The sequence below is a fragment of the Bicyclus anynana genome, chromosome 18, assembly GCF_947172395.1.
Source record: "Bicyclus anynana chromosome 18, ilBicAnyn1.1, whole genome shotgun sequence".
Classification (NCBI taxonomy): domain Eukaryota; kingdom Metazoa; phylum Arthropoda; class Insecta; order Lepidoptera; family Nymphalidae; genus Bicyclus; species Bicyclus anynana.
Window position 1 is genome coordinate 12,352,791 of NC_069100.1, and position 26,236 is coordinate 12,379,026.

Consider the following 26,236-nt stretch of genomic DNA (forward strand, 5'->3'; position numbering starts at 1 on the left):
AATCAAGCCCTCATTCGCACGAGAGTTTTTTTAACGGACGTTAAAAAAGCATTCAAATACAACAAATGCGTTCCCAAGTAAATGATCATACGTCAGCGTTTTTAAAACACGACGTTTTTTTCGAGCAGTGTTGCATTTTAAATTTTGGGCGTTGAAAATAGACCTTCATTTAACTTATTATATGTTTCCGTTTCCGTGGGGATACGGTAATAAAATAAAGCCTTTTATACTCACATATAACGTGGTTTCCTATTGGTAAAAGAATTTTCAAAATCGGTTTAGTAGATCCAGAGATTACCTCCTACAACATCACAATTTACAAGCACACAAACTAACAAATATTACCTCCTTAAACTATCAGTATACCTATTATAAATAATTAATTATACTATATGTATATTTTTACACAAAACCGTCGCACAATTGCCTACTGAATCGTTTTTACTTATTTACTCTCATAACTTGGACGATGACAGTTATATATTATTACGCATATTAACAATAAGGCCCTGTTCCATGATTACGAAGTGCAATATTTTATCGATAATTATGATTGATTGATAGCTGATGTTTTTTTTTATTATTCTTTACAAGTTAGCCCTTGACTACAATCACACCTGATGGTAAGTGATGATGGAGTCAAAGATGGAAGCGGGCTAACATGTTAGGAGGAGGATGAATATCCACACCCCTTTCGGTTTCTACACGACATCGTACCGGAACGCTGAATCGCTTGGTGGTACGTCTTTTTTTTTTTTTTTTTTTATGCAATATAGGCCAGCGCTTGACTACAATTAAGCCTGATGGTAAGCATTAATGCGGTCTAAGTTGGAGCGCGCTTACCTAGAAGATGCCTATTCACTCTAGCTTTGAAGGTGTCCAAATTGTATTTATCAGGAAACACAAACGCCGGAAGGGCATTCCAAATTTTTGCTGTACGAATTAGAAATGTAGATGCAAATCTTTTCGTACGAGTTGCCTGGACATCCACAATATATGGATGCCACCGTTTGCGACATCTTGCTGTTCTGTGGTAGAAAGGGGAAGGAGGAACTAGATGGTGAAGTTCCTGAGCACACTCGCCAAAGTATATCCGGTAAAAAACCGACAGACAAGCTACATTGCGACGATGTTGCAAGGTCTGCAATTTCGCCTGTGTCAACGGTTCATTACCAATTATCCTTCTAGCGCGGCGATCTATCGAGTCTAATGCATCAAGCTGATATTTTGCAGAACCATCCCAAAGGTGACTGCAGTACTCCATACAAGTTCTGACTTGAGCTTGGTAGAGGGTGAGTAGTTGTTGGGGTGTGAAGTACCGCTTGACCTTATTCAGGATTCCCAGTTTTTTGGCTGCAATTTCAGCTTTTGATTCGATGCATTTCCCGAAATTGAGGTTGGATGAGATGGTAATACCCAGGAGCTCAATTTGATCGCTAATTGGAACAGATATACTCTGGAAAGTGTGAGCCAGGGTGAAAGGGCTCCTTTTCGCAGTAAATAGACATGCCTGAGTCTTGGTAGCGTTGAACTTAACCAAATTGGCATCACCCCAATCTGACACCATCTTCAGGTTCTTGTTCACGCGGTCGACCAAGGCCTCTCTGAGCTCAAGAATCTCAGCACCGCTGGCTCTAGGGCTAGATGTGTAACTCTCCGACACAGTGCTGTCATCTGCATACCCAAAGATACCGGGATTGAGCAGATCGTTGATATGCAGCAGAAAAAGCGTAGCGGAAAGAACAGATCCCTGAGGTACACCGGCATTGATATCCAATAAGTCAGAAGAGCAGCCATCAACGACTACTCGAAATGACCGTTCCCTCAGGAAATCAGATATCCAGCAGCAGAGATCAGCGGGTATTCCGTACGCAGGGAGCTTACTGAGAAGACTGACGTGCCAGACCCGGTCAAAAGCTTTTGAGATGTCTAGGGATACGGCAAGTGCTTCCCCATGTTTCTCAATGGCTTCGCTCCAAGTATGTGTAGCATACACCAGAAGGTCACCAGTAGACCGGTTCGTACGGAAGCCATACTGCCGATCAGACAAGAGGTCGTTTTCCTCTAGGTATGCAAGGAGCTTGCCATTAATAACCCGTTCCATAGCCTTGCAGAGCATGGACGTGATGGCTATTGGTCTATAATTGGCCGGGTCAGCGCGACTTCCCTTCTTTGGTACTGATTGCACATTCGCAACTTTCCACGATTTAGGGACTTGAGCTGAATGAAGAGAAAGGCGGAACAGGCGCGTCAAGATTGGAGCTAACTCAGGGGCACAATTCCGCAAAACTACTGCAGGTATTCCATCCGGGCCACTAGCCTTATTCACGTTGAGGTTACGAAGGACTTTAAGAACCTCCTGCTGGTGGATACGTACTTCCGACATAACGGAGTCACACGAAGGAAGGATAGGTGGTGAAGTATTTCCAGCATCTAAACGTGAATTTTCTGCAAACAGAGAAGCTAATAGGTTAGCTTTATCTGTCGCAGCAACGGCCAGCGATCCATCTGGTCTCAACAGGGGCGGTAAAGAAGGGCGGCAGAAATTAGATTCAACCGACTTTGCAAGGGACCAGAAAGCCTTACTACCACTGGGGTGCGTAGCAAGCTTACGTCCCAAGCGATTAGTGCGGTCAAATCGAGCCCTTTTTAGGACCCTTTTGTACGACTTGGCGGCGATATTGTATTCCCTTTTCAATTGCTTTGCATTCGAAGCTTTTCGAGAGCGAGCACTCGCCCACGACACAAACGCCGACTGCTTTCGTGCTTCCGCAACTGCACATTGGACATTGTACCATGGGGGAGTTTTACTATTGGGCGCGACGTCAGAAAACGGAATGAAGTATTCCATTGCCTGACGTATCACCCCAGATATTGCACTCTCGCAGTTTGAGGGGTCATTGGTAGAAAAACAAACCTGCCGCCATGGATAAGATGCGAAAAAGTGTCGCATCTCATCCCAGTCTGCTGACCTGTATCGCCAAACTCGTCTCTTAGTGACGGGGTTAGAGGCGGGAGGGTAAAAGTTGGAAACAGACTTCACCAGACAGTGATCGGAAGTGCCAAGGGGAGCTGCAACTGACACCGAAAAACTTTCTGGATCTGTGGTCAGCAGAAGGTCTAAACAATAGGGAGTGTGCCCGTCGACATCCGGTACTCGGGTGGCCTCCTGAACATGTTGTGTTAGGTCAAAGGAAAGTGCAAACTTGCGTACCTCGCGACCAGCATGATCAGTATCCAGGTATGGAAACAACCATTCCCCATGATGGGCATTAAAGTCCCCCAGAAATACCAGCCGAGCAGACGGATATCGACGTTGAACAGTATTGGCAGTTTCAGCAAGATAACTGAACAACCGAGTTGTCTCCTGGTCACCGCTATGCGAACGGTAGACACAGGCATAGACAGTTTTTTCTACGCCGGTGTCCACCAGACACCACAGAACAGAGAAGTGTGACACCTCCAAATTACGAAGACGCTGACAGCAAATATTGTCACGAGCGTACAAGCAGACTCCAGCGTGAGGTGTAAATTTATGCTCAAACGAATATCCGGGATACTGCAAGTACGCCACATCTGCTGGGCATTTTATTTGCGTCTCCGTAAGGAAGAGCATGTGCGGCTTTATGGTCTCAAGGTGGTGGTGGACCGCTACGAGATTTGAGTGCAAGCCTCGAATATTTGAGAGGTGCACTGAAAGAGAGAGGTGGTGCAGCCGCTGTGTAAACCGATTACTATTTTTCTTTCTCTTCATTATAGGGGGGAGTGAATAGGATGGAGATGTGGTAGTTGTATAAGGTGCTGCATTCTAGACTCCGTGACTATTGTTGCGGAAACGCTAATGGTAGACCCAAATTGGAGACCGCGGGGACGCCCGAACCCCCCTGGGAATCGCCATTGTGACCTCTCACCGGTTGCCAACCGGCACAATGGAAGCCATCCCAGGATTTTTCGCTAGTTGGCGGGGCAGCCTTTTGTAGGTGGCTAACCTACAATCGGGCCCCCTACTAACTGCGGTCGGCCAGCGGCGCACCGTGCTTCGGATCCCGCTGCTCTCCAAATTGAGCCGCCCGGCGCCTCGACAACTCAGGTCAGAACCTGTCACTGAATGCAGCACAACTATACAGACCCACTCTCCATGTGAAGGCTACTGCAAGCATCACTCCGGAACACGAAACGTTTTGTGGCAAAGCCACTCAACGAATCGCTTGGCGGAGCGTCTTTGTTCGCAGGGTGGTCATACTAGCCGCGGCCCAAGCCTACCACCTATTAATTTGTCTTTGTCGGTAGGGTGGTAACTAGCCACGGCCGAAGTCTCCCACCAGCCAGACCTGGACCAATTAAGAACACCTCAATCGGCCCAGCCGGGGATCGAACCCAGGACCTCCGTCTTGTAAATCCACCGTGCATTCCACTGCGCCACGGAGGCCATCAGAAAATGATGTCCCTCGGTTTTCCCGTATAGTTCCCGTTCCCGTGAGAATACGGGGGTTAAATATGCCTATGACACTAAGAAATAACGTAGCTTTCTAGTGTTAAGAGTATTTTGAAAATCGATTTAATAGATCCAGAGATTACTCTACTAATATTATTAACAAAAAAAATGTGTTTATAGGTGAAGGTTTTCCGCTTATTTTTAGGTGAGGCTTCTCTGTCTGCTTAGTCACTCAATTATTACTACAAAAAAATCGTTCGATAACTTATTTCTAACATATTTTATTATCAGGCCAATTTCAGTAATCACACAAGTTGGAGCGTGAATAAGGTCTTTAAATTGCAACCTTTGATAACATTATCAAAATTAACAACACACGAGCATTAAGTATTATATCATATTATCTTCGTGTGTGTTTGTTTTATACTGTAGGTAGGTAGGTACAGTGATAGTCAAGAAATATAATTTTATCTTGTGTACCTACTTGGTTTTATCAAAATTTATCTGTTTTGATATCAAAACAATAATAATTACTTTATTTCTTATTTTTTTATCCATATTTTTTAAACATGACCAATATTCCTCTCCCCGCCTTTTAGTCATAAACACTGTGATAGGATAGAGCCGTTATAGCCCAGTGGATATGACCTCTGCCTCCGATTCCGGAAGGTGTCGGTTCGAATCCGGTCTGGGGCATGCACCTCCAAATTTTCAGTTGTGTGCATTTCAAGAAATTAAATATCACTTGTCTCAAACGGTGAAGGAAAAACATTGTGAGGAAACCTGCATACCAGAGAATTTTCTTAATTTTCTGCGTGTGTAAAGTCTGCCAATCCGCATTGGGTCAGCGTGGTGGACTACTGGCCTAACCCCTCTCATTCTGAGAGGAGACTGGAGCTCAGCAATGAGCCGAATATGGGTTGATAATGATGATGATCTTACAATCGGGGCATATTTAAGATGAGAGTGAATAGACATCTTCTAGGCAAGTGCGTTCCACCTTAGGCCACATCTACAGTAGACAACGGGTGAGATCGTGGTCAAGCGCGAACTTATTCCATATAAAAAAAGTTATATTTTAGCCTATTACGACCCACTAATATCCCCGGTCCATAGTTCGAAGAGCCGATGGACATTGGGGTCCCAAGGTGCTGGAATGGCGACCGCGCACTTGAAAGCGCAGTCTTGGTCGACCTCCCAGAAGGTGAACTGAGGATATAAGGGTGGGGTATAAGGGGGAGGCTAGTACCAGTCAGTCTTACCTGCTCGTGGTGCACCCTGCAGAATGACTGACGAGGCTCTGGCGACCGACTAATGGCTGTATATCCATTCGAAATTGGATTATGTAAATACCACAGACTGGTGTTGGACAGCAGTGTCACTAGTGCAAAAAAATCCAGCCCTGCGAATGACCAACCCGCATGCCTAGCGTGGTCATTTATGGGCAATTTCCTTATTATGAACTACGTCAGAACGTTAAGGCAATCGCTCCTGAAATATAAATCGCTCCGCAAGGTGTCTATTTACCCTTAATTAGTAGAACACATTGGAAGTGGTAGATTGACTGGCGGTAGCTGGTATGGTACGGCAGCATAAAGCTGGTAGGAACTCTAATAGTATTGGAGAAAAGTAAAATAAAAAGTCTTGAATAAATAAAAACCTTTAATAAAATTATAACATAGTAAAAACAATAATTATTTTGATAACAATAGTCCTTTCATTCCCATGCCCTGGCGATTGAAGATTACTCCTTTAAACGATTTCCTTTAAATGGTTAAGAAAAACAAGGAAATTGCTGCATTTTTCACGATGCTGAAACTAGTATGCTTCACAATAAGAGTTACGTCTGAATAGGTGTCCGAGTCCACTCGGTCCGAGTATACTGTGTCAACGCAGCTTAAGGTATGCGTCCATATTCGCATCGTAAGGTTGCCTGTCCACCAGAGCGGAGCGAGGGAGTGTAGCGGAGAAACAGACTGATGCGGAGCGGAGTTGCGTACTATGTCTGTACACTGTGTTGCGGACACTTGCTATCTAAATTTGAGTGAAGAATTACTGGATAAACTTGAGCGCATTCAGAATGTTTGTATAAGATTCATATTTGGACTTCGCAAATATGACCATGTTTCCGAATTTCGCGAAAAACTCAAGTGGCCCTCGATCCGCCTTCGCAGGAAAACTCACATTCTGTCTTTTTTGTATAATGTCCTGTTTAATCCTACGACTCCGATTTATTTAAAAGAGCGTTTTAGCTTTCTTAGTGATACTCACTGTCGCTCCCTTCGCTCCGAAGACAACCTAATCTTAAAAATTCCTTCCCATAATACTTCCTTCTATTCTAAATCCTTTTCTGTTAAAGCTGCTCGGCTCTGGAATTCATTGCCCTTAGACACTCGGCGTGCCCAATCTCTAACTTCTTTCAAACGGCTGGTAAACATGCACTTTTTTCCTCCCTGATCTTTTAATATAGCTTATTAATCCAAATTACGCTTGTATGTGTATGTTTTATTTATTAATCATTTTTGAATTATTTTGTTTATTTATTTTTCTTTTGTGTCTTCCCTTAGTTGCCGTCATGTTTTTATGTTTTGCAGGTTTTCATGTATGTATGTATGTGTGTATGTATGTATGTATGTATATATGTATTTCTTTGTATATATGTATGATGTAGTTAAGTATAGTATATGTATAATTATTGCTTAATATTTATGTATACTATTGCTTAATATTTATGTATTTAAATTACTTAACTTTTCTTATTTTTTGTGTGCGTATACCCGAATCGGTGCTTACGTTTTTTTTTTCTCTTCCACAGTGGTTGTCTGGAAGAGATCGCTCTTTAGCGATAAGACCGCCATTTGTACATTAGTTTCTAAGTGTTATTATAAGTTATTGTTTATTTTTGTTTTTAATGTACAATAAAGTATATTTCTTCTTCTTCTTCTTCTTCTTCTATGTCTGTCCACCGGAGCGGAGCGAGACTGCGGAGCAAAGTGAGAGAGTAATACGTAGCGGAGTTGCAGACTATCTTCTCCGCTTCCCCACACGTGATTCCCCGCTCCATTTCCCCGCTCCGCTTACCGGTTTTATAAGAATTTTTAAACTTATTTATTTATTTGTGAAAAACTATAATCTCTTAAACATTATAGTGACTGGAAGATTTTCGTTTACATTTCATTAGAAAAATTACAATCCTTTGGTTATTACGGTAATACGCTAATACTAATACTTAGATTCCATTGAAACTAGGACTACTTGTCTAAATAATATGATTGTGCATTTCTTATCAAAATTATTAAAAGTTAACAAATTCCAGGCTTTTTCTCGCAAAAGTAAACCCGTATCCGCTTTTGTTTTTTAATTTACATTGTCCACGAACACAAAATTAACGTATTAATATCTCGTACTAGCTCGTAAACTAGCTCGTAAGTCCCTGTACATTTAAGAGGAGCGAAGATTTTGTGCAATCCCATTGGTTAATATTTCTTCGTTTCTCGGCTCCGCTGCCTCGCTCCGCTTCGGTAGATTGGCAGTATAAGTATCAGACGATTAGCATTAAACGAATCGTAATAACCTTTGTATAGAAAGTCATACAAATGTGTCCACTAATCCGCATCGTAAAATATATAATTCGTTTAATGCGGTGCGTCCAATACTTACGATGTAGATATTTGGACGCATATCTTTAAGGAGTAATTTTAAAAAATAAACATCTGATATGTATGAAATATACATCATATAACTGTAATTGAGTGTTTATGTACAATAAGCTCGTAAATGTCTTGGGTTACAGTTTACTTTTCCTAGATTTGGCTATTTTCCTTAACTCCCGCCTCAGAATTTTCCCCGTCTGGTTCTTCGGCACTTCATCTATGAACCTCACGCCACCTCGCAAGTGTTTTGGATTCGATAGCTGTAAGAAATTTAATTGGTTTAGTTATTAATCTATCGTTATCAACCCATATATGGCTCACTGCTGAGCTCGAGTCTCCTCTCAGAATGAGAGACCAATATTCCACCGCGCTGGCCTAATGTCGATTAGCAGACTTCACACACGCAAATATAAAAAGAAATGAAAATTCTCTGGTATTCAGGTATCCTCACGATTTTTTCCTTCACCGATTAAGACACGTGATATTTAATTTCTTAAAATGCACACAACTGAAAAGTTGGAGGTGCATGCCCCGGACCGGATTCGAACCCACACCCTCCGGAATTAGAGGCAGAGGTCATATCCACTGGGCTATCACGTCTCTCAAAAAGAATAATTTGTTTAAATAACTTTCTTTATTTACTATGCAACTAAATCAAATGAAGACAATTAGCCACCTTTGCCTCGGTTTCGACGCGCTATTGACATATCTAATAGTATAAAATCAATGGTTCTCACCCTTTCAGCCACATAGTCTTGTATCTCCTTCTGCGTCAGCGTCACTCCGGGCTGCAACACCACGAAAGCCAGTGGAACTTCTCCCGCGGCGGGGTCGGGGATCCCCACCACACCTGCTTCGCGGATGCTAGGGTGTTTGAGAAGCACTGCTTCTATCTCTGCAGGTGGCACCTGAAAACATGTTTTTTTTTTACTGAAAAACATAACAGCCAGTTTTCTCCCTAAGTTCACTTTCATTTAAACGGCATTTACAGAACCGGCCCGGCAAGAAGCTTTTTTTCCTGTTTGCCAGACGCTTTACGACTCTGGTTTGTAAACCGAGCGATTGAGAAAGGCGAATTAACAATCTATGAGCAATTTATTTATTATCTATATCAGCATTGCCACCTTGCGAGGAATTCCCCAAATGCCGTGGATTTTTTGGGGAATCGAGATATGTTCTTTCCCCAAATTGGGGATTTTCCGCTTCGATTTGTTGGGATTTAGAAACATACGTATTGACAACACCGATTTATTATTTACCATGTCAAATTGACAATGACTTTGGAAATCGAAGCTGGCAGTATCCAATGGCATATAACATCAAAGCTAGGAAGTGATTGATTTATGGGAGACAATGAATTATTTCTGAGATGAAAAATATACTCTTTTATAATTTTACGGGTCATTTGCATTTTGGTAGTTGAGAGAGTAAACTTCACGAATCTTGCGAGCGTTACAAAAACATAGCCTGCAAATATATCTGTCAAAGAAGTCATAACCGAAGAATAACCGGGGTATGCAAGCTCGGTTAAGACAACCGCCCGTTTTACGTCCTTAACCGGCATATGGGCTGTGATGAACACGAAATTGGACTTAACGGCGTTTAACTTATTTAAACGGTTGATTAGATATGTTTAATCGAATGTCGGTTAACTCAAACTTAAATGAAACGTGGTTAAAGAACTTTTAATTAAAACAAAGCATAATTTTTCCATATTGATGTTTAAAATAATCTACACTGACCTGATAAGCTTTGTATTTGATGAGCTCCTTCAGCCGATCCACGATGTAGAAGTACTGGTCTTCATCATAGTATCCGATATCACCAGTCTTGAGAAACCCTTCGTCATCGAAATCCTCCTTCCGATCTTTGCCGATGTAACCCTTCATTATCATGGCTCCTTTGACGCAAATCTCACCTTCCTGGTTGGGGCCTAATGCTTCGCGGGTTTCCGGATTTACTACCTAACGAATAAAATATTCTAGGTATCATATATTACGTGATTTAATTAGAAATTAAGAGATCAGCAGAAGAACCAAAGTCACCGACAGAGCTCAACGAGTTGCGAAGCTGAAGTGGCAATGGGCGGGGCACATAGTTCGAAAACCCGATGGACGTTGGGGTCCCAAAGTGCTGGAATGGCGACCCCGCACTAGTAAGCGTAGTGTTGGTCGACCCCCCACCAGGTGGACAGATAACATCAAGCGAGTCGCAGGGATTCGCTGGATGCAGGTGGCGGCTCAGTATCGTGATGTTTGGAAGTCCATGCAAGAATCCTATGTCCTGCAGTGGACGTCCATCGGCTGATAATGATGATGATGATGATGATGTTACCTTGGCAATGGTGTGAGATATAACATTCCCTACGCTGCCAATTTTTTCTGGATTCCAGTTCATAGTAATTGCTAACGTGGTCTCCGTCATTCCATAGCCTTGGAGTAAAGCTTGGACGCTTGGAAATCTGGAAGTGATACAAATTATATTAGTTTGTTTTTCCTCATTTCTCCGCTTTAAATTATGATTCGATTATGATGAAATTTGACACAAACGAGTAGATAGATAGCATATTGATAGGCTGTGATAGCCAAATTCAGGAGGACAGGAGCTTTCCTCTAGGTGATCAAAATAAATAGCCCCCCCCCCCTGCGGGGCATTTTAAATGCCTAAGGAGGTAAATGGTGGTCAGGGCTTCAGAGTGAGGAACCTCCTCACAATACATGCCGTCTTAAGAATCACTGCCTTCTGTATCCGACCCTTGATTCAGCAGTTAAGCGAAAGCTTCTTAAGGTGTTTGCTTTTGAATACAATAAATATATTTCTCATCCTCCATATTATTATTAAAAGAAGGTGGTATGGAGGCTTCGGCCGTAGCTAGTTGCCACTCCACCGGCAAAGACGTACTGCCAAGCGATTAAGCGATCCAGTAAGATGTCGTGTGGAAACCGAAAAGGGTGTGGATTTACATCCTCTTTCTAACAAGTTAGCACGTTTCCATCTCACATTGCATCATCACTTACCATCAAGTGAGATTGTAGTCAAGGGATAACATGTAAAGAATTAAAAAAAGTGTTTGTCTGTATACCTGTCTCGCACCGCTTTAGCAGTCTCCTCGTAGAGAGGGGCGGCGCCGCAGTACACCACTGACACGGTACTAGTGTCGTACGTCGACTTGGATTTGCATAGCGCGATGAGCACTGCTGGCACTACGGTCAGTTGGGACACCTGGAAAATAAATATATAAATAAAATTGTCTGTCTGCGCCTTCAAAATATCTCTGTTTCCTCAAGCGTTAATAGATTTTGGAAAATACATATATAAATAAAATTGTCTATCTGTGCCTTCAAAATATCTCTATTTTCTAAAGTGCTTACAGATTTTTTTAAAGAATATTTGCTATATATTTCTTAAATATAACATTGTTATTACAGGCAGACCAATGATCTCTTGACCATTGTGTATACGCTCTAGCGGCCAGCGGCTCCTTGAAATCTGCTTGATGTCCTCGGTTCACCTAGTGGAGGGTCGACCACTGCGCTTTCCGGTGCGGGGTAGCCACTCCAGCACCTTGGGTTCTCAACGTCCATATCATACACATATTTTAGAGATGAGAGAGCCGATGCTCTTTGAACTATATGTATGGTATAGAGTGAGTGCTAATAACAATTACTAGTCAAAGTGTAAATACTACCGCTTGCTGGTCAGGAATTCTACAGGCTCCGTACAATATGTTTCTAACATACTTATTACTAAATATTTTATCTATTAAACTGACTACTCTGTTTGGCTTCCCTTTCTCTCATGTAAACGGCATCAGGTTTAAATTATTCTGTCGAGCGTCCCAAAACGCACACGTTTTTTTTTTCATTTATATTTTCCTCTGCCTAATATTAGAAACCAAGTCCCCAGTCGCCATTCACGTTAGCGGCATTAAGGGTCTCTAGCGAACGGTTGCCACGAAGCTAAGGGTACGCGACTGAAGGAATAATTTTTCATGATATTCCGGAGAAAATATCATTGAGTTTTATGCTTGGATATGGATAATTGAGGAGAAACCTGCTATCACCTAAAGCCACCAAACTCCAGAATTAGCTTTCGTACTTACCTTTGGTTAAAGCATAGGTTGACAGACTTACCGCCTTCCTAAAATGAAGTAAGTCTCGCTATCACAAGCTTTCGATCAAGCTAAGGTGAAATAATCGTGTCGTATCGTAGTGTGTAAAATCAAGGTTATTGTTCGTTCGTTGATTCGTCAAGAATACTTATCCTTGGTATGCTCTTGATAATGCCGTCTATATCAGTCATTAACTCTAGTTAAGATTATCTGATTACTGCGAGTATTTGGACCTGATGACTTAAAAGGTGATAATACTAGTAGTAGCAAATATTGCGACTCATTTATTTAATATTTACTAGCTGATTACCGCTATTTTGTCCGCGTAAAATTATGATTGTTACTATGCTGCGGGAACTCCCCTTAGAAAATAGATTTTAGAAATCGTGCCTTAACGGATGCCTACGTTACAATAACTATCTGGGAGCCAATGTGTTAACGCATGTAGGGCATAAGGGCATAAGGGCATAAGGGCCCGTACCATTTCAAAATCAACCAGCGTCTATTCATCATCCAGACTTACTTGTCGGCTCTATTAGCTCAGGAATTAGGTCAGCGAGCAGCAAGAGCCATTGTGTAGCGTATCGTGTAGAGAACCATGTCGAAATAGCCTACCGCCACTCTTTTTAAATAATATTAATAAAACTCCTTACTCAAAAATAAATAGATAAATCACCTGATACTTCTCTATGGTCTTCAAGTAAAGGTCCACGTCAAACTTTGGGAGGTAGACGGTAGTAGTACCCCTCGTGAAACCGCCCAGGGTACTGACCAGTCCCATGGTGTGGTACCAGGGAGTTATCGTTAGCCCTTTGAGCGGAGGGAAGGCTACATTCGGCCTGTAAATATAGACAGAAAATCCACGTCAAACTTGAGGAGGTAGATGCTGGTAGTAGTTAGTACCCCACGTGAAACTGGCCAAATTCTTGGTGTGATACCAGGGGTTACTGTCAGACCTTAGGCCCTTTGAGTGGAGAAAATGCGAAACGTTATCTGGATGTATGTCCACTACTCCTTCAGTCGTGTTCCTCACATATGAGGGTAGTGACCACCTGCATTGACTTTCAGTTTTATTTTTTCACGCCATCGTCTCCTGTCTTTGGCTAACCGGATAGTAGACCGTGGATCAAGTGTGATGTGGATCTGATCAGACCAATGCTTCAAGTTACAACCTCGCGGCCTCTTTTCTTCCACTTTACCAGTGACCATCTGTTTATCGAGATTGTTTTTATTTAGAAAGAATACAATAAGGAACTTAAGCTATCCTAATAACTATACAAATCATGCCCACGTGGAATGGTGGCAAGTATACTGGCTGCATTTCCGCGCTGGACAGCCAGGCTGATCCTTTGCGCAAAAAATGAGCCAGCCCTTCTGTCACCAGTCGAGGCAACAAGCCGCGGTAAATTGATACGGTAAAATTTTTTGGCACTGCGACTTCATGGCATATATCGAGATTATCTCCTTCTCTCCTTTATTTTTTATAGTACTGGGAAGAGCGGGACCTTCTAATACTGGTCCAGTACTTACAAGAAGGTTCCAGCCCTTTAATAATGTCATTATAATTTTGATAACTGAATAAAATATTTGATTTGATTTGATTCATGGCAATGTGTCTGAAGGACTCAAGAATTCCCTTGAGGTAGATAGTATAGAGCCTAGTTTTGACTCCGAGTTGCCTAAGTAGTAGGTCCGAAAAGCAGTCCATGGAATCCGAAGCATTTTCCTCCAGCACCACATTTCGAACACGTCAATACGTTTGCGGTCTGAAAATCTTAAAGTTCAAGTCTCAGCTCTATAAAAGAAAATAGAGAAGACGAGAGTACGCAATAGTAAATACTACTACTACTACTTCTTCGTTAGTAGTAGTAGTATTTTTTTTTCGTAACGAATTAAAAGGATAATACCTACGAGCACAGTGTTACGATGTTGTGGTGTGTGATGACCACTCCCTTGGGCAGACCCGTGGTGCCGGACGAGTATAGGATGAATAGCGTATCGTTGGTGCCATCCACGTCGGCTGGCAAGAATTCTTCGAATTTCACGTTTTCCGTTAATCTATAACCTATAATATATTTTTTTTAGAAATAAGTCCTCTTTAAATTACCTCTTTGGCGTACCTCGTAACTTTAATTTTAAGTTTTCGAATAATTATTATCACTATTATCTTAAGTTTAATATTATTACCTGACGTTTCGAAAGAGCTTGTAAACTAAGCCTATTTGAAATAAATGAATTTTGACTTTGACTTTGAATTTGGCGCAGTTGGTGATTTCAACGGCCAGACCAGAGCTAAACCAATTTCATCATTCATCACATCAACATCACTGTTGAGCACGAGTCCTTTCTCAGATTGACAGGGTTAGGTTAGTCGCACACGTAGAGAATTAAAAAAATTCTCAGGTATACAGGTTTTCTCGCGATGTTTTTCCTTCACCGTTTGAGATACGTGACATTTAATATCTTGAAATTCACATAACTGGAACGTTGGAGGTCTCTGAATCTTAGGCAGAAGTCATATCCACCGGGCTCTCATGGCTTTTTTATCCATTTTAGACATTGTAAAACCCTAAACCAACCTCTCTGTTAACATTCAGATCACAAACAATTACTGAGAGGTTTCCTAAGGTTGTAGAGTATGTAATTTCTGAATCTACTGAACCGATTTTGAAAATCATTTTGCCACTGCCATTAAAGTAAGTATTAAAGGTATATATATTTTTATCCGGAACGAGGAAATCCGTAGGAGAACGAAAATAATTGATGTAGCCCAAAGAATTAGCAAACTGAAGTGGCAGTGGGCGGGCCATATCTGTCGTAGAACAGATGGCCGCTGGGGCAGACGTGTTCTGGAGTGGAGACCGCGTACTAGCAAACGCAGTGTAGGACGCCCTCCAGCTAGTTGGTCCGACGACATCAAGAAGGTAGTGGGAAGTGGCTGGATGAGGAAGGCGGAGGATCGTGTGTGGTGGCGCGCTCTCGGAAAGGCCTATGTCCAGCAGTGGACGAATACAGGCTGTTGATGATGATGATGATATTTTTATCCCCGTTTTTCACCGAAAACGGCAATTACGCGAGTGAATCCGCGGGACTAGATTATAAATAATGCATAATAATAGGGTAGTGAGGTTTTTGCATACCGCCTTTCGGAATATTCGCCCCATCACTCGGTACAGCTATATCTTTATACAGAACCACGTTAGCTGGCCGGTCGTCTCCAAAAAGTATGATTTTCTTCAAATACGGTAGAGTTTTGTATATTTTCGCGTGCGTCTTATACGCCAGTGGTGACAGGAAGATGTATTTAGGATTGGATATCCCGCACACGTGTCTGAGTTCATCTGAAAACAATTATTATATTATACAGATTTTTAATAAAGGATACAATATGGAACTTAAGCTAACTTATCCTAATAACTATACAAATCATGATCAGATTTTTTTAAAGAACATTTGCCATTGACCAATGACCAATACTCATGACATCACATATTCATCACATTCCCCTACAATAAGTCGAAAAAGACTGTGTTAAGAGTGGGTACGACAATAGTCCAGCTATCGGAGATCGAACCACCACCTATCGGTGTTGACTGTTGAGTCAAATCCACTTACCGTAAGGTTAATAAAATTTGTAAATGATGACCCTGACCTACCAAATATATGAAAGAGTACCTTGCAAGCAGTTTTAAAACAATTGCTAACGACGCTATGGCTTGACAGACCGTCAAGACTAATTATGTGTCGTAGACGGTACTTGACGACAATCAAAAAATATTGGAGACAAGGGGACAACAGCACTGAATGAAAGTAGGTAGGTAGGTTTTGTATTTTGTACAAAAATCGATGTAACTTAAAAACCGTAAAATTTTGGTTAACATATATTGCGTTACTTTAGTAGTTCTTGATGTCAGCTATCACCCTGTAAAGTATGTCGTAATATTTATTGGACACCCTGTATACGATATTGAGACTTTATGTTAACAATGTCATACGGTGCCCACTGACAACCCTTCGTGGATATCATACAGTAGTTAGTAGTTAATTCTTAGTCGATTTGATGTGTGTTTCAATAGCTGGTTGAAAGCGAGACAAATTAAGATTACAATAAGTAGTATTTAATTTAAGTTTTACAAAAAACTTTTGCTATAAAAAACGGTATTACAATGTCAAAGACTATTCAACTGACAAACAATAATAATTATTCGTACATTTTGTTAACGGACACAATAATAAATACAGTTTTAATCATGTATTACATAATTATTAATTTTAACATCAGTAATATAGTCATTATGTCATCATCATCATCATCATCATATCAGCCGATGGACGTCCACTGCAGGACATAGGCCTTTTGTAGGGACTTCCAAACATCACGATACTGAGCCGCCTGCATCCAGCGAATCCCTGCGACTCGCTTGATGTCGTCAGTCCACCTGGTGGGGGGTCGGCCAACACTGCGCTTACTAGTGCGGGGTCGCCATTCCAGCACTTTGGGACCCCAACGTCCATCGGCTCTTCGAACTATGTGCCCCGCCCATTGCCACTTCAGCTTCGCAACTCGTTGAGCTATGTCGGTGACTTTGGTTCTTCTGCGGATCTCCTCATTTCTGATTCGATCACGCAGAGATACTCCTAACATAGCTCGTTCCATCGCCCTCTGTGTGACTCTAAGCCTTCTTATGAGGCCCATAGTTAGCGACCAAGTCTCGGAACCATAGGTCATCACTGGCAACACGCACTGTTCGAAGACTTTTGTCTTCAGGCACTGAGGAATTTCGGACGAAAAGATGTCGCGAAGCTTCCCGAATGCAGCCCAGCCGAGTTGGATTCGACGGTTCACCTCTTTCTCGAAATTGGACCTACCTAACTGGATCATATGTCCTAGGTATATGTATTCGTCTACAATTTCGAGTGCAGCGTTCTCAACTATAACTGGGTGGAGCGATACATGAGCATTACACATTATTTTTGTTTTGCCCATGTTCATTTTCAGGCCCACCTGTTGAGAAACGCTGCTGAGGTCATTGAGCATGGTACTAAGGTCATCCAGAGTCTGTGCCATGATGACTACATCATCCGCGAACCGCAGTTGAGTGATGTACTCGCCATTGATGTTGATGCCAAGTCCGCTCCAGTCCAGAAGCTTAAAGACGTCTTCCAGTGCGGCGGTAAATAGCTTCGGAGAGATCACATCTCCCTGACGCACTCCTCGCTGCAACTGGATTGGCCTCGTAGTCTGATCCTGAATACGGACTGACATAGTGGCGTTTTCGTACAAGCACTTCAACGCTTGGATATACCTGTAATCAATTCGGCATCTCTGCAATGACCTTAGCACAGCCCAGGTTTCCACCGAATCGAAGGCTTTCTCATAGTCCACAAACGCTAAGCAAAGTGGCTGGTTATACTCGTGAGTCTTCTGTATAACCTGCCGCAGCGTATGGATGTGGTCTATGGTACTAAAGCCTTTTCGGAAACCGGCTTGTTCGGGAGGCTGGAAGTCGTCAAACCTATTAGCGAGACGATTCGTAATGACTCTCGAGAACAATTTGTAAACATGGCTTAGCAGCGAGATGGGTCTGTAATTCTTCAGCAAGGTGTTGTCACCTTTTTTGAAGAACAGAACCACCACGCTCCTATGCCACGCCTCAGGCGTCGTGCCCTCGTGAATGACGGAATTGAACAATCGCTGAAGGACTTTAAGTATCGGTTTTCCACCCGCTTTCAGGAGTTCTGCTGTGATTCCGTCCTCACCTGGCGCCTTATTGTTCTTCAGGTGTTTGAGAGCCACACTAATCTCGTATAGGCTGACGTCCGGGATATCTTCGGTATAGTGTCGGGTCAACTTGGCTCTGGGGTCTTTAGCCAAATTGGCAACAGGCTGCTGAGTAGTCGTGTATAGCTGTCCATAGAACTTCTCGACCTCACTTAATAACTCGGGCTTGGAAGAAATTAGATTACCGTGTTCGGTCTTCAAACGCGTCAGCTGCCTCTGTCCAATAGACAGATCTCTGGCGAAAACTTTCGAGCCTCGATTATTTTCAATCGCATTTTTAATACGCTCGGTATTGAAATTTCGCAAGTCGCTGGTTTGCGACTTAGAGATCTGTCTACTGATTTGTCGGTATTTTGACGCATCTGCTGAAGACTGTAATCTCATTTCTTGCCTCTCTTCCATGAGTTTAAGTGTTTGGTCCGAGAACTTTTTGGTTCTTTTCGCACGGTGGGTCTTATAGAACTTAGACCCAACGGAATGGACAGTTTCCACGAACCTGTTGTTCAGATCGTCCACAGTTTCGCAATTTGCTAGGCAATCAAAGCGGTTCTGCAGTTCTAGTTGAAAGGACTCGGGGTTTTGAATATGGGCACGAGTGGGTCGGAGCGTAGACTTCACCAGTCGATACCGTTCCAGCTGAATGTTGATATTCAACGTGCCTCTAACCATTCGGTGATCGCTACCGGTTTTCACCCTATGGATCACAGAAACATCGTTGAATATTTGCCGTCTGGTAGACAAGATGAAGTCGATCTCGTTTTTCGTGGAACCATCGGGGCTCATCCAGGTCCATTTCCTGTGTGGTGGCTTCTTGAAGAAGGAGTTCATCATAAAGAGGCCCTCCTTCTCCATGAAGTCAGCCAACATTTGGCCCCTATCGTTCCGTTGCCCATATCCAAATCGTCCCACTTTCAACTCTGAACCGCTACGTTCGCCCAGCTTTGCGTTAAAATCCCCCATCACAACATTGTAATAAGAGTTTGAGGCATGTATGGCTTTAGAAATATCCTCATACAATACCTCTACCTCCTCGTCGGGATGTGTCGAGGTCGGTGCGTAAACCTGTATAACCTTCAACGAATACCGTTTGGTAATTCGGAGGACCAGGAACGCTACCCTGCTCGACACACTCTCGACTTTTACAACATTGTTCACGAGGGACTTGTGAACGATAAATCCGACACCACCCTGGGACTGTTGGTCGCCCTCCCGGTAGTAGAGCATGTTGCCGGATTCAAGGATTATCGAGCCCTCCCCCTCTCTTCGGACTTCAGACAATCCTATGATATCCCAGTGCAACTTGCTCATAACTTCTTCCAGCTCGATGACCTTTTCGTCGGACCTCAAAGTGCGTGCGTTGTATGTTGCCAGGTCTAGTCGTCGGGGTTGGCAGCGGAATCTCTGCCGGAGATTCTTAACACCCCTTGCCCCGCCGTTACCATAACCGCTGCCAGAGCCAGGAATAGCGGGGCTGCCGGGGACTAGGGGCTGTGTTTTGTTTTTGCCGTCCATACAAAGTTTTGCCCAGTACTGACCACGCTGGGCATGCGGGTTGGTCAGCGCAGTGCTAGATTACTCGCGCCGGTGTCGCTGCTGCCCGACACCGGCCTGAGGCATTTCGTAATCTAGCCTGTGGGAATGGATATACCGCCATTCGTCGGTCGCCAGAGCCTCGTCGGTCCATCTGCAGGGTGCACCACGAGCAGGTGAGGTTGGCAGTTGGGGAGACTGACTGGTACTAGCCTCCCCCTTACACCCCAGTCATTATGTAAATTTAAATAATTATAGTGTATTTAAAATAATGTAATTAAGTTATATGACTATTTTTAAAATTTTGCATGCTAGTACCTAGCAGTTTTTGTAGCAAATTGTATGCCAACATTTATTGTATCAAGATCTGTATTTAACAATTTGCAAATAAAGAAATTTGAATTTGAATTTGAATTTATTAATCTGTCATTACGATCCCTTACCGATTTGAAATGTCATAGAAATAGATGAGTTATTATAAAATTGGTTACATAATTATAAGTAGATATGTATAGTTAGAGACAAGTAATTGTTTTTATCAGGAAATAGGTACATTAAACCGTGTGATATCAATTACAATGTTATCATAGATAAGAAGTTATCTCTTTACTATTATTATAACTTATAAATAGATAACCCGGGACCTTAGCCATCGTCGATTCACTTTCTACAAACGCTAACGTTTTGAAAACTAACAAAATGTCATGGGAATGAGACATCCGATCAACAATTTGATAACGTGATCTGTCGATAATGAATGTCATTGCCACACATTTTTAATTTTAGAAGCGTTAGCGTCTGTAGAAAGAGAATCGCCGTGCCACATGGCTACAAGCTCTGACGTTCATCATTCCCACTAATTTCTTTGCATAATACCAAATTGTACTAGACTACCTAATTCGTAGCGATTTAAGAAATCCGTGGTCTTTTTTTACTATTTTCTTTTTCTATTACTTTTTTAGATAGGTAGGTACATTAAATAGCTGGTTGACGAATACAGGACTTTTATGCCTCTCTACGAAATAAATTGAGGGTTTCTGGAACACCCAAAATCAAAAAAAACAAGAAGCAATGTCTTGAAAGTTTTTTTTTATTATTTTTTTTTATTCTTTACAAGATGTGCAATGACGTCTTGTAAGTGATGATGCAATCTAAGATGGAAGCGGGCTAACTTGTAAGGCGTAGTATGAAAATCCACAACCATTTCGGTTTTTACTTTCTACGACATTTTGGTACCGGAACGCTAAATCGCTTGGCGGTACGTCTTTGCCGGTAGATTGGTAACTAGCCGCGGCCGATGCCTCCCACCAGCCAGACCAGGGATCGAACCTAGGACCTCTGACTTGTCCACTGCGCTCCGGAGGCCGTCAAAAACGTAACGTAACGTACCATTGGTGTATCCTATATTTATAGTAGTTGCTACAGCTCCAGAACAGATCACTCCTATTATAGAACTCCAGAACTCCCGTCTGTTCTCAGAACTCACTGCGATCACGTCTCCCTTTCTAATGCCCATACGACGGAGCGAGACGGCTATGTTCATGGCTTCTTGTGCCATCTCACCATAAGTGAGGACTTCGTTAGTTGCGCCATTTATCTGCAAAAATGGAATTTAGGTCTCATAAAATATTATCATTAATCATTAACAACCCATATTCAGCTCACTTTAGAGTACGAGTTTACTCTTCAGAATGAGAGTGGTTAGGCTAGTAGTCCACCACGCTGGCCCAATGCGAATTGGCAGACTTCACACATGTAGAGAATTAAGAGAATTCTCAGATATGCAGCTTCCTTACGATGTTTTTCCTTTACCGTTTGACACGTGATATATAATTTCTTAAAATGCACACAACTGGAAAGTTAGAGGTGCATACCTGAGACTGAATTCAAACCTACACCCTCCGAATCAAAGGCAGATTTTTTGTCCACTAAGCTATCACAGCCGGAAAAAAACATGTATTCGTACATAACTTTTAAATCCCTTTATCAAAAGGCTCAAGAGACGAGCACCACAAGATGTCATGAAATAAAAACTACATTATTATATTTGGGCAAATCGCTGGATTTTACATTGAACACGCCTTAGTACAAATTCTTAAAATCCAGCTGAATCCAGTGCATTTAAAAAAATTAAATATCACGTCTCAAACGGTGAAGGAAAAACATCGTGAGGAAACCTGCTTAACAGAGAATTTTCTTTATTATCTGTGTGTGAAGTCTGCCAATCCGCATTGGGCCAGCGTGGTGTACGATTGGCCTAACCCTTCCCGTTCTGAGAATAGACTCGAGCTCAGCAGTGAGCTGAAAATGAGTTTATAATTATGATGATGACGTGTCTCTGTCACTCTTGTGCTGAGTAACATTTATTAATATGGGCATAAATAGTTGTAACAAAAAATAGGGCAATTTGCCTGTACCTAATGCCATTACTAGTGCTAATAGTGAATAAAGAAGTAAAATAGGTATTGCTATTTTTTCCCTGACTAGGTTTTTTATTTTCTTGTCTTTCTCATAATTCATAAGGAATAATTTCAATGTTATTTAAATTTAACAATTCACGTCGTTATCTAGATACGTACTACATATAGGTAAATATTGTAAATACATACGTTGTAGTATCTGCATTTGTAATCTCTGTCCCAGTCGCTTTCAGAAAATGTAAGCCACTTAAGTTCACTAGCGTATAATTAGCGAATAACCAGCAATTTGTTCGCAATTTGTATGTTTGACATAAATTTTACATTAAAATAAACGAAATCCAAACGAATATTTTCCATAGATTTTATCATTTATTGGTTTTCAACCAAGATGACCAAAACAGCTCACCATTTTGTAAAAGCAACCAAGGTAGAGTCCATTCATGAAAGAAGTCCCGCCATGATGCCATAATATGAGCGCCAATAAGCTTAAACCATTAATAACGGTTATTAATGGTCTAAGCCAATAAGTCATTAGCGCCGCATCTGGGGGAATTCTTTCATGAAAAGGACTATAGCGAATGCAGTGGCTGCTCTGTTGACTGTTGTCTATGGTTTGTATGATCTTCAGACTAATTAGATAAGGACATGCCTCGCTAGACGTTACTTTTCTGTCAAAGTATATGATCAACGATCTAATAATATGCGATTATAAAAACTGGCTCTATAGAACTGATGTTTCATAGTAACCGTGTTCTACGGTTAAAGAAATCTGTAAAAATACCTTTTTGTGTAGTTGAATGGTGTAGATAAAGGGAAAACAGTTCTAGTTTAATATAGAAGTTATATACTAAATCTAAACTCGTTTTTTTTTTCAACAAAATTACAGACGTGAATTTAGGTGCGCTACTCCTTCTAGTCCTAATGTAATTAGTCTGAGATGTGATCCAATGCACAACCCGATAGTTGGACAGATGTACAATTAATAATAAATGGAGTGAGTTATAGTATGCGCATTATCATCTGAGTCGTCCGGTCATAAAAGTCAAAAAAGATAGGAATGTGCAGCGCGCCTACCTGCGCACCCTAATTATCGATAAACGGCTACCTGCGCACGTGCTAATGATGAGTCAATAATGATTTGGACGATTCTGATTGGTCGGTTTCTAATGTAATTGCATTGCGTATTTTTTTTGCTATAAATGTGTTTACTGCAATTAAATAAATACATTCATGTGTTACTCGTTGCGCACTATGGATACTAATATATAATAAATTTGGCAGAAGACGAAGATTCTGATGATGAAGACTCAGATGAAGATTAATTTTATTTAGTTAATAATTATATAATATGAAATATGTATTATATTAAATCAAATATTGTTAATTTTTTTAATTTTGTGAACAAGATACGATAATAAACTTTACTTATCGATAATATGTCTTTCATTGTTACACCCTTCACTAGACGGCTCCATAAGACCCATAAGTGCAAGCGAGATAGATATAGAGAAATGATTTATGGCCCTAAGACTCAGTTGTTAATGCTATTATAGTATGCGCATTATCATCTGAGTCGTCCGGTCATAAAAGTCAAAAAAGATAGGAATGTGCAGCGCGCCTACCTGCGCACCCTAATTATCGATAAACGGCTACCTGCGCACGTGCTAATGATGAGTCAATAATGATTTGGACGATTCTGATTGGTCGGTTTCTAATGTAATTGCATTGCGTATTTTTTTTGCTATAAATGTGTTTACTGCAATTAAATAAATACATTCATGTGTTACTCGTTGCGCACTATGGATACTAATATATAATAAATTTGGCAGAAGACGAAGATTCTGATGATGAAGACTCAGATGAAGATTAATTTTATTTAGTTAATAATTATATAATATGAAATATGTATTATATTAAATCAAATATTGTTAATTTTTTTAATTTTGTGAACAAGATACGATAATAAACTTTACTTATCGATAATATGTCTTTCATTGTTACACCCTTCACTAGACGGCTCCATAAGACCCATAAGTGCAAGCGAGATAGATATAGAGAAATGATTTATGGCCCTAAGACTCAGTTGTTAATGCTATTAGTATAGTGACCTACAAGGTCACTAACGAAGGAAGGTTGGTGAAAAAAATGAAAACTGAATTAATCAATCTAGAAATGAATCTTAACGCGATAGAATTTTTCAATATGACGTTAGTGAATAACGACTTTTATGTCTGAAATTCTATCCATATAAAATAAGAGTCAGTCAGTCTTATTTGTACAGATATAAATATAATTCTCTATGTTACCGAGTATACTGACCTCACACAAGAAGTTACAAAAACTCGTTCTGCGTGTATAGTCAACTATACTAATAGCATTAACAACTGAGTCTTAGGGCCATAAATCATTTCTCTATATCTATCTCGCTTGCACTTATGGGTCTTATGGAGCCGTCTAGTGAAGGGTGTAACAATGAAAGACATATTATCGATAAGTAAAGTTTATTATCGTATCTTGTTCACAAAATTAAAAAAATTAACAATATTTGATTTAATATAATACATATTTCATATTATATAATTATTAACTAAATAAAATTAATCTTCATCTGAGTCTTCATCATCAGAATCTTCGTCTTCTGCCAAATTTATTATATATTAGTATCCATAGTGCGCAACGAGTAACACATGAATGTATTTATTTAATTGCAGTAAACACATTTATAGCAAAAAAAATACGCAATGCAATTACATTAGAAACCGACCAATCAGAATCGTCCAAATCATTATTGACTCATCATTAGCACGTGCGCAGGTAGCCGTTTATCGATAATTAGGGTGCGCAGGTAGGCGCGCTGCACATTCCTATCTTTTTTGACTTTTATGACCGGACGACTCAGATGATAATGCGCATACTATAGTTACGGAATATTACGTTCGTAACTTCGTTTTAAGTACACAAGTGTCTAATAATTTATTTAAGTTATTATCTACCTATTGGTTAATTTACACAATATCTTCGATAAATTATAGCCTATGTGCCATTATGATATATCTATCTAGGTATGTATACTAGGTAGGTAGGTGTTTGTTTAAAATATGTTCAGCATTTCTTGCATAAAACAGCCATTATTTATACAGGGTGTATATTATCTATACTATCTGTATGTATATCTAGGTACCTATTTAATTATTTGCACAAACATTCACATTTCATACCAATACGATAATAGCTCAGTCTGTTTGTTATTGTACTTATTTTAGGTAAGTGGGAACGTCTAAAGAGTTGAACCAATTTTGATAAGTTTTGTTAAAGTGATAGATTGGAGTAAAGGTTTTAAATTAAGACCACGTTCATATATTTCTATATAATATTATTATTATAGGTCATATATTTTATGGAAAAAAACAGGAATTCGACGCATCCGATGTCGTTTTTAATAAATTAAATATATACCAAAATAGTGGAATATTAATAAATAATTTAAGCTTACTAGCTTATTACAAACATGGACATTTAAGCCACAATTTTCATCAAAGAACTTTAAGTTGTAGTGATAAGGTCCATTTTATTTTAAATTCGTTTAAATCTATGTTTACAAATAAGATCATAAGACTTTAAACCGATGCAAGATATAATTAGTTATGTAAATACATAATTAGGTATTACATACAATAGGTACGTACATCGTAAAATAAAATAACCAGACAACAATGAATACATGATACTAAAGTTCATTCTCATTGTTCATTGCTGTTTTTCAATCGTAATAAGTTGAGTAGCTAAGACTATTATGTATTCTGTGTTATTCCACACTTACCAAGGCAACTGTATCACTGTTTTCCTGTATTTTGTTCAACACAAATTCACCAAAGTTCAACGAAGCGGGCACATACCGGTCTATGGGACCGTATATGTATTTTGGGTTTTTTATCATTTTAGATCAACACAATCGCGTTTGGCGGCGGTGTGAAATGAACTGCCGGATTGGCTACTAGTGACTGGTCCTCGCGTTATTACGTGATTGATGATTCGTTGTTATTAATATACATACTTACATGATGTTTGTTTAGGTTGATAGCGAGTTTATGATGTAAAATTGAAATCATTTTACTTGTACAGGTACTCTGTCGGCATAATTATACGGAAACGGGATTTTTGCGAGAATCAGGGTAGGGTACGAAGAAACTTAGTAAAATTAAATATCCATGTTATGTACCATCTCTACCTTACATAGTTGTTCCTGAGTAATAAATACAGGAGCCTCACCCTCTATGAATTCACACACATAGTGGAACAGAGTAA

General features: G+C 40.6%; 1 protein-coding gene and 1 long non-coding RNA gene across 2 annotated transcripts; both read right to left on the minus strand.

Annotated features, from left to right (window-relative positions):
• Positions 1–6,084: 6,084 nt before the first annotated feature.
• On the minus strand, positions 6,085–25,920 carry LOC112057207 (uncharacterized). Its single transcript, XM_052887182.1, has 10 exons — positions 25,752–25,920; positions 20,901–21,108; positions 15,340–15,540; positions 14,111–14,264; positions 12,876–13,038; positions 11,171–11,310; positions 10,423–10,549; positions 9,831–10,052; positions 8,826–8,996; positions 6,085–8,348 (listed from the first exon to the last, which is right to left on the minus strand). The coding sequence occupies exons 1-10, from the start codon at positions 25,866–25,868 to the stop codon at positions 8,223–8,225; spliced, it is 1,629 nt and encodes a 542-aa protein (XP_052743142.1). The 5' UTR covers positions 25,869–25,920; the 3' UTR covers positions 6,085–8,222.
• On the minus strand, positions 22,986–24,032 carry LOC128198991 (uncharacterized). The gene is made up of 2 exons (XR_008251693.1): positions 23,554–24,032; positions 22,986–23,036 (listed from the first exon to the last, which is right to left on the minus strand). It is a non-coding gene; the product is annotated as an uncharacterized LOC128198991 (long non-coding RNA).
• Positions 25,921–26,236: the final 316 nt, after the last annotated feature.

Bases quoted from the DNA above. Each gene is read 5' to 3' on its own strand.
- LOC112057207 (XM_052887182.1), bottom strand. From the start codon at position 25,868: ATGATAAAAAACCCAAAATACATATACGGTCCCATAGACCGGTATGTG. The intron at 15,541-20,900 runs GTACGTTACGTT...AATTGTTTTCAG, and splicing joins AAATATAGGATACACCAATG to ATGAACTCAGACACGTGTGC. The intron at 14,265-15,339 runs GTATGCAAAAAC...AATATATTATAG, and splicing joins GGCGAATATTCCGAAAGGCG to GTTATAGATTAACGGAAAAC.